This window comes from Solanum pennellii, chromosome 12 (assembly GCF_001406875.1).
Source record: "Solanum pennellii chromosome 12, SPENNV200".
Taxonomy (NCBI): domain Eukaryota; kingdom Viridiplantae; phylum Streptophyta; class Magnoliopsida; order Solanales; family Solanaceae; genus Solanum; species Solanum pennellii.
Window position 1 is genome coordinate 1,701,957 of NC_028648.1, and position 13,817 is coordinate 1,715,773.

Below are 13,817 nucleotides of genomic sequence, written 5' to 3' on the forward strand. Positions count from 1 at the left end.
GGGGGGGGGGGGGGGGGGGGAGAATCCCAATTGATAAACTTATACCATACATATTTAACACTGTAAAAAAGCTAAAAGACTCCATTTTTATCCAAAATGTGTTCATGTATAAGCTTATCCTTTGATAAATTCCACACATACACACAGAAGCAGCCTAAAGACTCCATTTTTATCTCAATGTGGAATGTGTATAAGTTAATCCTTTGATTAAAAAACTGATTTCTTTTTTACCTCCAACCTCTACAAAATGATGAATGAATGAAAAAGTATCAAATATCAGTAATCAAATGCACCCAAATGAAAATCTTGATCAATAAAAGAGACTCAAGTGATAAAATTTACACACACAGACACACACACAAAGCAGCTTAAAGACTCCATTTTTATCACAATGTGTCATGTGTATAACCTGATCCATCATCAAAAAAAAGTGATTTTCTTACATCCAACCTCTCTAAAACTAAAAATGAACAATCTTTATATGTAATTATAAGCACCCAAATAAAAATCTTGAAAAAAAAAAAAGATCCCAAGTGATAAATTTACACACACACATATATTTAACACTGTTTTTTCTTGAATTCTCACCTTCATTAGCCTTTACACTTGTGTCAGCAAAAGAGTGAACAAAACCCCAGATCCCACAACTATAATAACTAGTAAAAATCTTGACTTTATTTTTTGTTTTTGTTTTTTTTTCAGTGTACACTCTCTCTCTCTATCCCAATTATTGTTTAATGATGATGACTATGTTCATGTATATTCAAGAACTTGGACTTTAGGGAATTTTCTATTTTTTTCAACTTTATTGTGCTAATTTATAATAATATTAAATGTGAATGTTGGGTGGTTGTTGAGTATGATGCTTTGTCCCATGTGAGTTTGAAGTGTACCTAAGACTAATTGGATGTGGGGCCCAAATAAATAAATAAATGGTTTAATTGAAAAAATTGGTTTGGGAATATTTTTTATAAGAGGAATTAAGGTGGTTTAAAAAAAAAGCAATAATTTATGCAAAAATAATTACATGTGTACTTTCCTAAAATGATTTTATTACATTGATAAATGGAATAAATCTCACATGGGTAAAGATATGAGAATCGTCAATTTTTTAAGGTTTAAGTAATTTAGATTTAAGATTTAATTTTAATGGCATTAGAGTTGAATCTGACTTGATATGGGCTCACAAGATACAGTTATAAAGATAAATATGTGGTTAGAGTCCTGACTTTTTCCACTCCAAATGCGTTCGTTCCAGAAATATGTGTTGACCTGAACGAAAAATGTACAGAGATAGATGGTGAGGAGTAGGAAGGATGATGAATGAAATGAGTGGCATGTCGGTGAAGGGTGAAATTATAAAGCTTAGACAATCTTTTTCTCCATTCGAATATACGTTAAATTGGTGTGCAAAGTATTTTGCATTCCCTTAGGAGTTGACGAAAAACCATGCAGTCGAGGAGTTGGAGATTTTATCAAGACGGTTCAACAATTATAAAAGTAAATTATTTTAAGCTCATGTTTCAAATCAAGGAGATCCCTTTTGTATTTATCATGCATTTTATTATTTTTAACGTGTAATAAACATGTATAATAAATAAAGATTTTGAGCAAATGCTATGATATGAAGTGAACCTCATTGCTTCAACTAGGCTTTGCCACTAAGACCAAATTTTAAGAGGTATAATATACGTAATTTAGTAATTTTAGGACTCAAACTCGTAGTTACTAAGATAATTTTATTGTTACTATAATTATCAATGATTATATTATTGCTATTTTATATTATAGTGATTTTACATTTTCTTTTTATCCTTTTATTTTTAATCAAAGCTTTATTTGTTCCCACTCTTAAAAGTATCTATTGTATGCATATCAACTCATTCAAAAGTAATATATTTTGGAAACAATATAAATACATTTTTTTAAAAAAATTCAAACAATATAGATTAAAAGATAATAATTAATCTTAATATAATCCTTCAAAGTATGTTTATAAACTAGTTTAATTAATTAAAAATTTATAACAATAGATATTGAAATTTATTGGAATTAAAATAGGAATCTACAAAACAAGTCAAATATATTTTCGAACGATAAAGCTGGTTATGATACCTAGGAAGCTATTTTTTTTATAGCTCACGCCTATAAAATGAACACATATTTTCTTAAAGAGACATCTTCAATATCTCTTTAAAACCTTGAATATATTGTGTTTCTCAAAGAGTTCAATAAATATTTTTGACGATCAAATATTTATATCCTCTCCTATGTTCGAGGAATACAAAACTAACAACCTTAAATTATTAAAAAAAAAAGAAGGTCGAAAAAAAAATTAAGAGAAAGATAATTATAATGTTATATTCACAATATTTATCAATAAATTTTTTTATTTCATTATATTTTATTTAAAATATTGTGATAATCATCATTTTCATTATTTTAAAATTTATTAACATCTAGTTGGTTTCGCATCTCCAATCTAGTGACACATATTTTATTTGGATTATTAAAAGTTAGTGAAGTCAAATAAAAGATGCGTATATTCAACAAATTTTAGATTAATATAATTAAGAAAACCGACTTTCATTTTAAAAATATAAAACGCGGCGAATATAAGAAATTATATATATATAAATTTGCCACCTTATTTTTCTCCGATAAATTAGGGGAATTATAAGTCTTTATCTGACTATGATAAAAAAAAATTCATTTATTATTTATAATAATAAAAAGAAAAATAAATAATTCAAATAATACATTTATTATTATCTTAGACCAAGAAAGAACAAATATTAAATGAACATCGGTTTCATAATTATTAGATGAATTTATTTTTTCGTTGACGGGAAATGTTGCTATTTTTTGTGTGGGTGCATAAGCAAATTCAAATTTAATGTAATAGCTCGTAAATTAAATCGAAGAAGTAAATTGTATCAAGTAAATTCTATGTGATGAGTTTGATCCAAAAAAAAAAAAGTAAAAATTTTAGATTTGAAATCTTTCATTCAGAATATTACTTGTTCAACCGATTCAACTACTCTAACGAGTCAAAAGAAAACAAAAACATATTGTCCTTCAATTAGATAAAAATGAAATCATCTTTACTTGCATGATCACAACATAGACGGAAATAGAATATCAGAAGCGATTTATTCATACTCCCTTCATTTAAAAGATATATTGTATATATAAATTACTTACAATTATTTTTTCATGTAAGTACATAATATATATATTACATGATAGTTATTAATTTTGAAATAAACATTCAAAATGAGTAAGTTGTAATTAACTAATTATACATGAGCTTAAGATAGAGAAAAAATACTTATAATTTGATTGTGAATAGTTACCAAACAAGCCCGTCTAGCTCAGTTGGTAGAGCGCAAGGCTCTTAACCTTGTGGTCGTGGGTTCGAGCCCCACGGTGGGCGATTTTCATTTTTTATTTTTATATTCTTGTGCTTTATTCGTTATTGGTTGATTCTTCCTCGAATGTGGTATATACTATGAGTTTATGCTACTCGAGCTTATTCTTGTTTGATTTTTAGTTTCATCCGAAAGACTGTGTTGGTGATATTACATATGTATAGTTGAGAGCCTCTAACATGGTATACGTAATATGAGTTTATACAACTTGACTTTATTCTTGTTTGATTTTTAGTTTCCTCCAAGAGACTATGCTGGTGATACTATATATGCATAGTTGAGAGAAGAAGTTGGTGTTGATCCATCGGAACTTATAGTCTAGTAGGAAGAATCGTTAGAAAGTTTCTACACAATAAGCATCAGAATCGACAGTCTTATCAATTATATTCTTGTGCTTTATTCGTTATTTGATTGATTCTTCTTTCAACGTGTTACATACTATGAGTTTATGCAACTTGAGTTTATTCTTGTTTGATTTTTAGTTTACTTCGAGAGACTGTGTTGGTGATACTACAGATGTATAGTTGAGAGCCTCGAACATGGTACATAATATGAGTTTATACAACTCGAGTTTGTTTTTGTTTGGTTTTTAGTTTCCTCCAAGAGACTGTGTTGATGATACTATATATGTATAGTTGAGAGAAGAAGTTGGTGTTGATCCATCATAGTATAAATCGTTAGGAAATTTTTATATAATAAGCATCAGAGTTGATAGTCGTTATCAATTACATATATATGATTCATTTTAAAGAAAATCAAATAAAAAATAAAACAAGCAATTTTACAAATAAGTAAAAATTTATTTGTGATCTTTATTAAGTCATTATTATTTTCTATTTGTAAGTGAACATATTCATTTCTTGAAAATGACTCTGACCTAAATGTTGTGCATGGTTTATAGATGAGAGAAGGAAAGCACATGGAGAATTTTTTTTTTTTTTGGTGAAACTTGAATTATATATATTTTTATTTTTCATCTGATATTTAATATTTATGTATATTGAAATCTGATTACTCGATTTAAACATTGCATGCATGGTTTAATATTTTCAATAACAAAAATTTACACTCAAAACCTTTAATTAAGTACAGAGGTCCACGAGTTCGAAATCGTTCCACCATAACAAAGTTGTAGCTATTAAATTAAAACTATAATTTTCACCATCATTATTACTGTTGATATTCAGAATTGGATATTTAGTGACTTGACTTCTTATTGTGAATAAATATTGAGTTGATAAAAATATATATGACCAATAAATTTTATGACATAAAATTAAATTGTATTTAATGTACCAAAGTGTCCTATTATCTATAGCACTTTGCCCCTCTTTTAATTTATTCTTTTATATTTTCTAAAATTGAGTAAAAACTAAACTCTATTCAAGTTAGTCATAAATTATGAGCTAATAACTTGAAATAGATAGTGTATTTTTTATCGAATACTTTTAATTTCAAATAAATTTAAGTTTTACGCATCGATCGATTTTTATAGCTATGAAGGCAGAAAAATGGGGAAAAAAAAAAGAAAAAGAGAGAGTTAGTTGACCATTTAATTTGTATGTTTTCCCTTTCTTTTTGCTATCATTAAAAAATCAACCATTAACAAATACAAAAATAGAACAAAAAAATGTTAAAATATTTATTCTTCCATTTAATTTTTCACCTACCCCTTTCCTTTTCCATTCATAAAACATGCACCCCACTTTCCAAAAATAAAATAAAAATTAATTAACCATTAATTATCATCAAATAACACTAACACCACTATATCCCTTCCTTAATGTTATCACATCAAAAGAACAAGAAAAAAAAACATTTCTCCATTTTCATCATATCATTTTGCCTTCCTTTTTGAGAAATTAAGTGTTTCATTTTTATTTTTATTTTGTTCTTTCTATTTCCATGTGACATTGTTAACATAATTGATTTGGCAAAAAAAAAGAAAAAAAATGGTTAGAGAAATATATAAGATTTCAAAGTCAAGATCTTTCAATATTAGGAAGATTTTTGAAGGAAGACATGGACATACTCATCATCATGTTGTGTTAGAGAATAATGGACATGGCAAAGATATGAAATTTAAGAGTCAATTAGGTGCAAAATCATCTTCAACATTAGAATTACAACAATTAAGTAGCATTTTTAATAAGTCTGATGATCATGTTACGCGATTCGCCAAGGAAGGAGAAAGATCAAGAAACATCCACAAGGATAAACAAAGTTCAGGTTTGTACCTTTCAGCTCGAACTATGTATACATATGCAAAAAAAAAAAAAAATTCTATGATCACATTCATTCTGAATTCACTATCTCTAGATTCGCCTCTGCATGTTTGAATTACAATAAACATACTTCATGTTTTGTACCATTTGACATGTCATCTTTTTTTTTAATCAAAAAGGTGAATCTAAGTGAAGATCAACTGAACTGATGATCATGATCATTTTAACTCATACATATGCAAAAAATTAGAAATTGAAATATATATATACTAAGATTACTCTCGTTTCAAATTTATTATCTCTAGATTCTGGATTCGTCTCTGCAGTTTTAACAATTTTGCATCATTTTACATGATATTCATTTCATAAACATGTTTTCCTTTGTCCAAGTTAGATGTAAAGACATATTTTTTCTCTGTTTTGGATGTAGAAATGGAGAAGATGAAAGAAAAGTTTGCGAAGCTACTTTTAGGAGAGGACATGTCAGGTGGAGGAAAGGGCGTTTCATCGGCTTTAGCTTTATCAAATGCCATTACTAATCTTGCAGGTGAACATCTTTCCCGGAAAGTGATCAAAACTCATCCAATTTTTTGTTCGTTATGTGAAATGTTTAGATATATGAAGAAAATGATACTAACTTTTTATGTATGTAAAACATATATAGCTTCTGTTTTTGGAGAACAAAGAAAATTGGAGCCAATGTCTGAAGAAAGAAAATCAAGATGGAAAAAAGAAATCAACTGGCTTTTATCTGTATCAGATTATATTGTTGAATTTGTTCCTTCTCAACAAAAATCTAAGGATGGAACAAATATTGAGGTCTGATGTTATATCTCTCTCTATTTTCCTATTCAAGATTTAGCGTGTGTTCGGTACGAAGGAAAATGTGTGTTTTGGGGGGCAATGAATGTGGAATGTCACTTCTGGAACTTGTTTTTCCTACTTCTGTTACGGAAGTTATTTTCCTCATTTGTAAGGAACTTATTTTCCTCCGTACCGAGCACATGACCTTAAGAGTAGAAATTGTGATACTTGAAGAGGAAAAAACTGAAATCTTGATAGTGATTTGACAGGTAATGGTGACACAACAAAGAAGAGATTTGTTCATGAATATCCCAGCCTTGAAAAAGCTTGATGCAATGCTCATTGTGAGTACCTTTATCGCCCTCTTGTTATGCAATTACTTGATTAGTTCTTATGTTGCTCGGGCTCTTCTACCATCTAGTGTGTCGGATCCTCCAAAAGCTATGCATATATGGCTATGGACGAAGTTTAACAAAGAAAGACTTTAGACACATATAGAGTATCCTTAGAACTTGTCGTCTAAAATATGCTATGGCATTTCTAAGGTTATAAGAGCATGTAACTTTATAGAACAGACTAAAAACGAAAGAGTGTCATATAAAATGGAACGGAGGGAGTACATGAGCTGCATTATCTCTAATGACGGACAATTTCATGATGTTTAACAGGATTGCTTGGAAAATTTTAAAGACGCGAGCGAGTTCTGGTATGTCTCAAAAGATGCTGATGAATCTGAGAAAGGTGTTCAGAGGGATGATAAATGGTGGCTACCTACAATCAAGGTTCCACAAGAGGGTCTATCGGATACATGTCGAAAATGGCTTCAATATCAGAAAGATTGTGTAAACCAAGTACATAGAGCATCTATGGCTATTAATGCACAAATACTCTCAGAAATGGAAATTCCTGAAAACTATATTGAATCTCTTCCTAAGGTAAGTAAAAAAGACACTCTCTTGCATCGCTCGGACACTCCAAAAACGTTGTTTAACCTGACAATATTTTCTGAAGAGTCTAAGCGACAATATAGTTATTATCTCATATGATCACTCGACTAATAGTTATTATCTCAGAAAGTCACTTTCTGAGATGAGAATTATTAGTTGAGTGACCGTCTGAGAAGTTTTCTGTAAGGTGTTCGACTCGAAGATACTGACATTTCTGTTGTTGATTTATCTGATTTCATCAAGAATGGTAGATCAAGTCTTGGTGATTCAATCTACAAGAGCATCACAATCGAGTTCTTTGAACCCGAACAATTCCTTTCGACGATGGATTTGTCTACAGAACACAAAGTTCTTGATCTTAAGGACAGAATTGAGGCATCTATAGTGATTTGGCAGAGGAAATTACACCTTAAAGATGGAAAATCTACATGGGGTTTAGCTGTTAGTGCAGAGAAAAGAGAGCTTTTTGAAGAAAGAGCAGAGGCTATCTTACTATTGTTAAAACAAAAATTTCCTGGAATCCCTCAATCTTCTCTTGACATCAGCAAAATCGAATATAACAACGTAAGATACTTCCCTCCGTTTCATCTTACGTGGCACATTTTCCCTTTTAGTCTTTTCCAATAAAGAACATGATTTTGAATCGGGAGCCTTGGAACAACGGTAAAGTTGTCTCAGTGTGACCTATAGGACAGGGGTTCGAATCGTGGAATCAGCTACTGATGCTTACATCAGGAAGCTAGGCTGTCTACATTACATCCCCTTAGGGTGTATCCCTTCCCCGGATATTGCGTGAACATGCAATTCTTTGGGCACGGGGCTATCTTTTATCCCTAATGGCATGATTTTGTAGCCTCAGAAATGTAATGTCATGTTTATAATCACAAGTTCCAAAAGTCCGTCTTTCTTTCTTTAACTTCGTGCTCAATCAAACGCCTTTACATAAAATGAAAAGGAGAGAGTGACAAGTACTGTTGGAAGAGAATTACTCCTCGTTATCTCACTAAATCATAACCTGTTTGTTTCTGTTTTTGTGTACAGGATATAGGACATTCTGTCTTGGAGAGCTATTCAAGGGTGTTAGAAAGCCTAGCTAACACGGTTATGTCGTGTATCGAAGATGTCCTATACGCTGACTCTCTAACACAAGATCCAGCACTTGCAATCGAAAAGTTGAACCTCTCATCAGCTGATTCCTCACCTCAATTTCCGCTAAGTGGTATGTCAAGTCCTAGGGAACTCGAGGCAGAGGTGTTAAGTTCTGTTGCACAAACACCAGCAGCAGAAACACCGACTTTATCTGATTTCATTGGTTGGAGTGAAGAGCTAGGAGACACAGGAGTGAAAAAGAATCGTTCAACGGGTAACTTGGAGGCTTATTTCAAAGGTGAAAATGACTACAGTTGCATAGGGAAACTAGCTAGTATTACTCCAAAGAAACTTTCCTACATTGAAAAGATTGGAAGCGGCCTAAGAAGTCCAACATCTCGACATTAACAACGATACTGAGGAACGAGAACAATGTCAGGGTGATAGGAGGAATAGGAATAGTAACAAAATCTAAAGTAGTTAGAAAGTTCACCTGTGTGTAAAACTCCTACCTTTTTTAAGGAGTTCGACGTGGTTAGTGTTCGATGTATGTGAGTGATCTTCCTTCCATTGTGGATAGGGAAGTTCAAAATACATGTTATATTTTGTTGAAAATGGTTTGTAGCATAATCTCCCTTTATAATATACATAAATTTGCAAAACAAGAGTAACAATACATATCTTTGAACCTGGTAACTTGAGGCCTGCAATATCTTGAAGGGAAGTTTTTCACAGATTCATGTTACTATTCTTCTACCACGTCGAATGAGTGATCTGATATCCTTATTATGCATCGGTTTCCAACTCAATATGTTTCGTTTTTGCTTTCGAGCCTCCTGCAGTCACAAGAGGGAAAAAAAAACATGAACATGGTGTTTTTGTAACACTCTTTATGTATATAAATTGCTGATATATGTGTACCTGAAACTCAAAGTTGGAATTTTGTGATTTTGGTACAACAGATAGTCCGTCACGAACAGGAAGCACTGAAAATCCATATTTGAACATTGAAGTCTGAACATATCTTTCGAAAAACTTGTAAATGTGTTTTTCTTCTTACCTGGAGACGAAAAGCTAGACTTTTTCTTCGAATCTTCAAGTAGAGAAGGCTTAAAGTTGTAAGTGTACAAAAATAGTGGCACATCTTCCTCTGCCTCAAATCTATCCTTGTGTAGAGTCTTAGTGTCAATTGACATACCAAATCCCCTTCATTCGTCCAAGTTCGTTAGGCTTTTACTCTCCCAAAATAAATCTACATTGCTCGGACACTTCAAAATGTTGCAGAATCTGTGCTGGATCCTCTATAATACACTACTTTTAGAGGATCCGACATGCACTCTGTGGCATTTTTCAAGCGTCCGAGCAACATAACATAAAATCAGGCAAAAATGGATAAAAACATTACCTTGACATTTGTTTCATTCTACTGATATCTTCAATTGCTGGTTTAGAGAAAAACAGAAATATTAGTATATAGTTATTTTTGGTTTCAGAGTAAATACTGACTTTATTATTGCACTACAGACAAAAACAACTTTAGCGGCATTAAATATTCACATTAATAAAGTCTTTACCAGCATTAGTTAAGTGTCACTAGAACCAATGTCGCTAAAGGCTTTAGGGATAGATACAAAGAGTGTCGATTGCCGTTAAAATTACATATTTAGCGAAGAATTAATTGCCGCTAATGATTATTTTTGTTGTAGTGTTCAATGGATTGAAAAATTACGTGGTGATATATAGCGACGATGAAATGTAGCTAAATCAGTATTCCAACAAAGCCTAGTGAGAGCAAGCTTGTTAGAGAATTGCTGGCAGGTCGCGAGCCTCTAATTAGATCGAACCAACACAGGGAAATATTAGTAAGGTAAGAAATTGGTAAAGGCGTTGAAGTTATATACACAGACAGTATAAAAAAAAAAAGTATGAGTAGAAATGACAAACTTGAGTCAAGCCATCAATTCGAAGTTCTGTTTCAGAAGCTGTGTCAATCGTTGAAATCTTGCATTCAAGTTTAGCCGAGACACATCCTAAATGATCGATAACTGTAACAACAGCTCTACAGAGATACTCTTTCGTGTTCTCAAGTACACTGCAACAACAACAACAACAACAAGTAGTACGTTTCAGTCTCAAACAAGTTGGGATTCAACTAGACGTTCTCTAACAAGACGAGTAGACTACTAAGACATGAGACCTAAACGTACGTTTTAACATGACCAAAACTTAGTCCTAAAAATAGTTTCGTAACTTAACTGTTATAGCGGATAAAATTCAGAGAAAATACGCGAAGAAAATAACTAAAGAACTACTCACTCTCTTTTCTCTTCTGCATTTACAAATGCTTTCTCACAATAATCTGCAGCATTGTGAAGCTGAGAGCACAAATCCTTAAGTTCCTGCAAAATCAAAAAATTTAAGTGATAGTGGCGGAGACAGAATTTTCACTCGGAAAGTTCATTATTTACTATATAACACTAATAAGAATTAGAGTTAATGGTCAAAAATACATCTGAACTATTACTTTTGCGCAAGTTTCACACTATAACTATGTGATTAAGCTAACCAACTATTAGTTGTTCGATTTTCCTACCTTAAACTACCAATATACATCTACTCAACTAGGTGTGTATCAAATACAAATATGATAATAGTTCAAGTAGAAAAAAATCAAACAATTGTTAATTTTGGAACTCGCAAAAAAGTGATGATTTTGACTATTATATATACAGTGTAATTTTTCAACAAACGTAGCTCAGATAAACCTCTTCCGCCCCTCTATCTCCACCACATAAACAAAAAAGTAATCATCACAAGAAATTGTTGTCAAGAAACACCATACACACACACACTCATACTCTAGCACCTAAAATTTAGACAAAAAATATAACAACAAATAAATCAGTGACAGAGACAGAATTTTCACATAACAAGTTCATTATCTAAGATATATACATTTAAAAAAAAGTAACATTATATATATACAATGTAATTTTTCAGCGAACAGAATTCTGATGAACCCTCTAGCTTTTGCCACTCAAACAAACAAGTACTCATCTTATTATAAATTTATAATCATATAGATTATTGATTACTTACTTGCAAAGAATTATTGAACTTAGTTGAATCATCATTATCAACTTCTGTATAACTTTTGGGAGATAAATTAAATTCCTCCTCCATTTTAATTTTGCAATTAAAAGTACAAATAAGCAAGAGATTATAATTAGATACAATGTGCTGTTTATATGTCCAAAAAAAAAGTGAAAAAAGTACTGCCTCTCTGGCTTCAAGTAAGAAAATCTCGAAATTTGTGATTTAAAATATTTTATCGAATTTTAAAAATATAAAAATATGTTATTATCTTCGTTATAATTATAATAAAAGAAAAATGTATCATATAAATGAAATAAAAAAAACATATAGGTAAAGTTTGGAATATTTGTGTTTTTAACGCTTCTAACAAGATTTTTTCTATGTCGTTCATAATTCATGTGGGTGATTTTAGTCCTTTGATGGTATATAATTCAACGTTAAAGTGTGAAGATGTGTTTTTTGGATATATTTATATCGGAAATATATATGTTTGAAATTTTTAAAAATTATATTATTATTAAATACGAAGTAACATGAACATAAATTTAACATAATATATGATAATTAAGCGAAAACTAATCAATAATCACAAGTAAAAAGATAAAAATTACCTATTTTAATTTATTAAAGATTAAATATACTTAAATAAATATCATAAATTTAAAATCATATTCAGGACTAAAAAATATATTCATTTTTTTTTTTGGATTTATCTATGCTTAGAATATGGAGAACATAGGGGTTGTCAGTTAGTATATAATAAAATCCCGTGACAAATAATTCAAATTTCACATTATATTATATGAATTAAAAAAAACAAAAAGCTTTTAAGAGGGATTCTCTTATTAGAATTTTATGGAAATGGACTGTGGTGAACTCTACCTAAAAGACAAAATCCTTTTGTAATCTCGTGACTATTTTATTCTTTCATTTTTTTATATTTTAGTATGATTGATTCGACATGAATTTTTTAAAAAAAGTTTAATAAATATAGAGGAATGTAATTGTATTTTTTTTTGCGATACATCAAAACAAAAGTACGATAATTTAATTAAGATAGAAAAAGTATTTCTTTAAGTGGAATTTGTATTGATAGAAGATTCGTAAATAGCTGAGTGTTATTGTTGTATTTGTATGTGGAAGGGACGGGGTCTCCTCTTCTTACCTTTCTCTTTATTTAGTATGTGTGTATTGCATACAATTTCAATAAGGGAGTTCAAAATTCGTAAAAATAGACACACGGAGTAATCGAAGGGAGTTCGATATCTACTATATATACATAACATATTAATTTAATTATGTATAAATAATATAATTTTTCGTCGAAGAGGGATTCACCAAGGTGGCTCCGTCCCTGACTGTATAGTATTTCATTCTTCATTTTTTTTTACTATGACTTATTATATTTGATTTGTTCATCATGCTGACTTATTCGTTATTATTTTCTATTTAACGCTACTTTAATTGTATTTATTTTAAATTAAAAATTTATCGATAATAGTCTTTCTATTCTACGTGTGCGTAGTACATCATCCTTAAAAGGACTTCCTTAGTGATTGTGTCAAAGAATTTTATTGGAAGTATAATATTTTTTAAAAAAAAAACTATATAATATAAGTTGAATTTTATTATTTTCTGTGCAGCTATCTTTCCAAAAAATTGGAAAAAGAGAGCATGTTAAGGTCCAAATGCTAAGCACATGCAGAAAAACTGTGTGCAAATTGAATTCAAGGTAGAAAAAAATAAAAATACTCAAAAATCGAGGTAATTTATTTACGTATATGTAAGATTCATTTAAAAAAAAAGATGTAACTAAAAGAATTTTTGTCCAAAACTTAAGTCTGAGCCATCGCATGAATATCAAACTATATCACATAAAAATTATGTGAATATGTGACGTGTTTTCATTTATAGTGAGTATGAAGAAGAATAACATATTTTTATACTTGATAACAAAATAATTTCAAAATCTTTTTTTTAACCCTTAATGAGATGGTTAATAATCAGTCAAACAAATATTTATGATTTGTTTTATATCACAAATTTTTAAAATTTTTTTTTTCTTAAGTTCCGTATCAATTGTCAAGTTAAAATCACATAAATTGAGACCGAAGGAATATTATTTACGAGTTATTGTTTGTAAGTGGGCTTGTAATTCAAATGGGGCACTAAAATAGGGCTTGATGGGCTAATTTCTGGCCTGCTCTATTCAAACACAGATTTGG

General features: G+C 30.3%; 3 protein-coding genes and 1 non-coding gene across 5 annotated transcripts in view; 2 read left to right on the forward strand and 2 right to left on the reverse strand.

Annotated features, from left to right (window-relative positions):
* The window catches only part of LOC107005600, a 5,625-nt gene extending 4,847 nt beyond the window's left edge, over positions 1 to 778 (reverse strand). For both annotated transcript variants that reach the window (XM_027913273.1, XM_015204240.2), the window contains exon 1: positions 589 to 778. The gene's annotated coding sequence lies outside the window, so the exon portion shown is untranslated. The remainder of the gene's footprint in view (positions 1 to 588) is intronic.
* A 2,585-nt stretch (positions 779 to 3,363) lies between these two features.
* Positions 3,364 to 3,436, forward strand: TRNAK-CUU. Its single transcript has one exon. It is a non-coding gene; the product is annotated as a tRNA-Lys (tRNA).
* Positions 3,437 to 5,110: 1,674 nt separating this feature from the next.
* On the forward strand, positions 5,111 to 9,158 carry LOC107005376 (rop guanine nucleotide exchange factor 9-like). Its single transcript, XM_015203956.2, has 7 exons — positions 5,111 to 5,660; positions 6,087 to 6,203; positions 6,321 to 6,475; positions 6,730 to 6,804; positions 7,129 to 7,395; positions 7,651 to 7,971; positions 8,449 to 9,158. Exons 1-7 carry the CDS (start codon positions 5,384 to 5,386, stop codon positions 8,902 to 8,904), a joined length of 1,668 nt encoding a protein of 555 aa, XP_015059442.1. The 5' UTR covers positions 5,111 to 5,383; the 3' UTR covers positions 8,905 to 9,158.
* LOC107005377 (probable protein ABIL5) lies at positions 9,115 to 11,751 on the reverse strand. Its single transcript, XM_015203957.2, has 8 exons — positions 11,596 to 11,751; positions 10,813 to 10,895; positions 10,441 to 10,588; positions 10,226 to 10,325; positions 9,902 to 9,938; positions 9,557 to 9,702; positions 9,418 to 9,482; positions 9,115 to 9,332 (listed from the first exon to the last, which is right to left on the reverse strand). The coding sequence occupies exons 1-8, from the start codon at positions 11,677 to 11,679 to the stop codon at positions 9,234 to 9,236; spliced, it is 762 nt and encodes a 253-aa protein (XP_015059443.1). The 5' UTR covers positions 11,680 to 11,751; the 3' UTR covers positions 9,115 to 9,233.
* Positions 11,752 to 13,817: the final 2,066 nt, after the last annotated feature.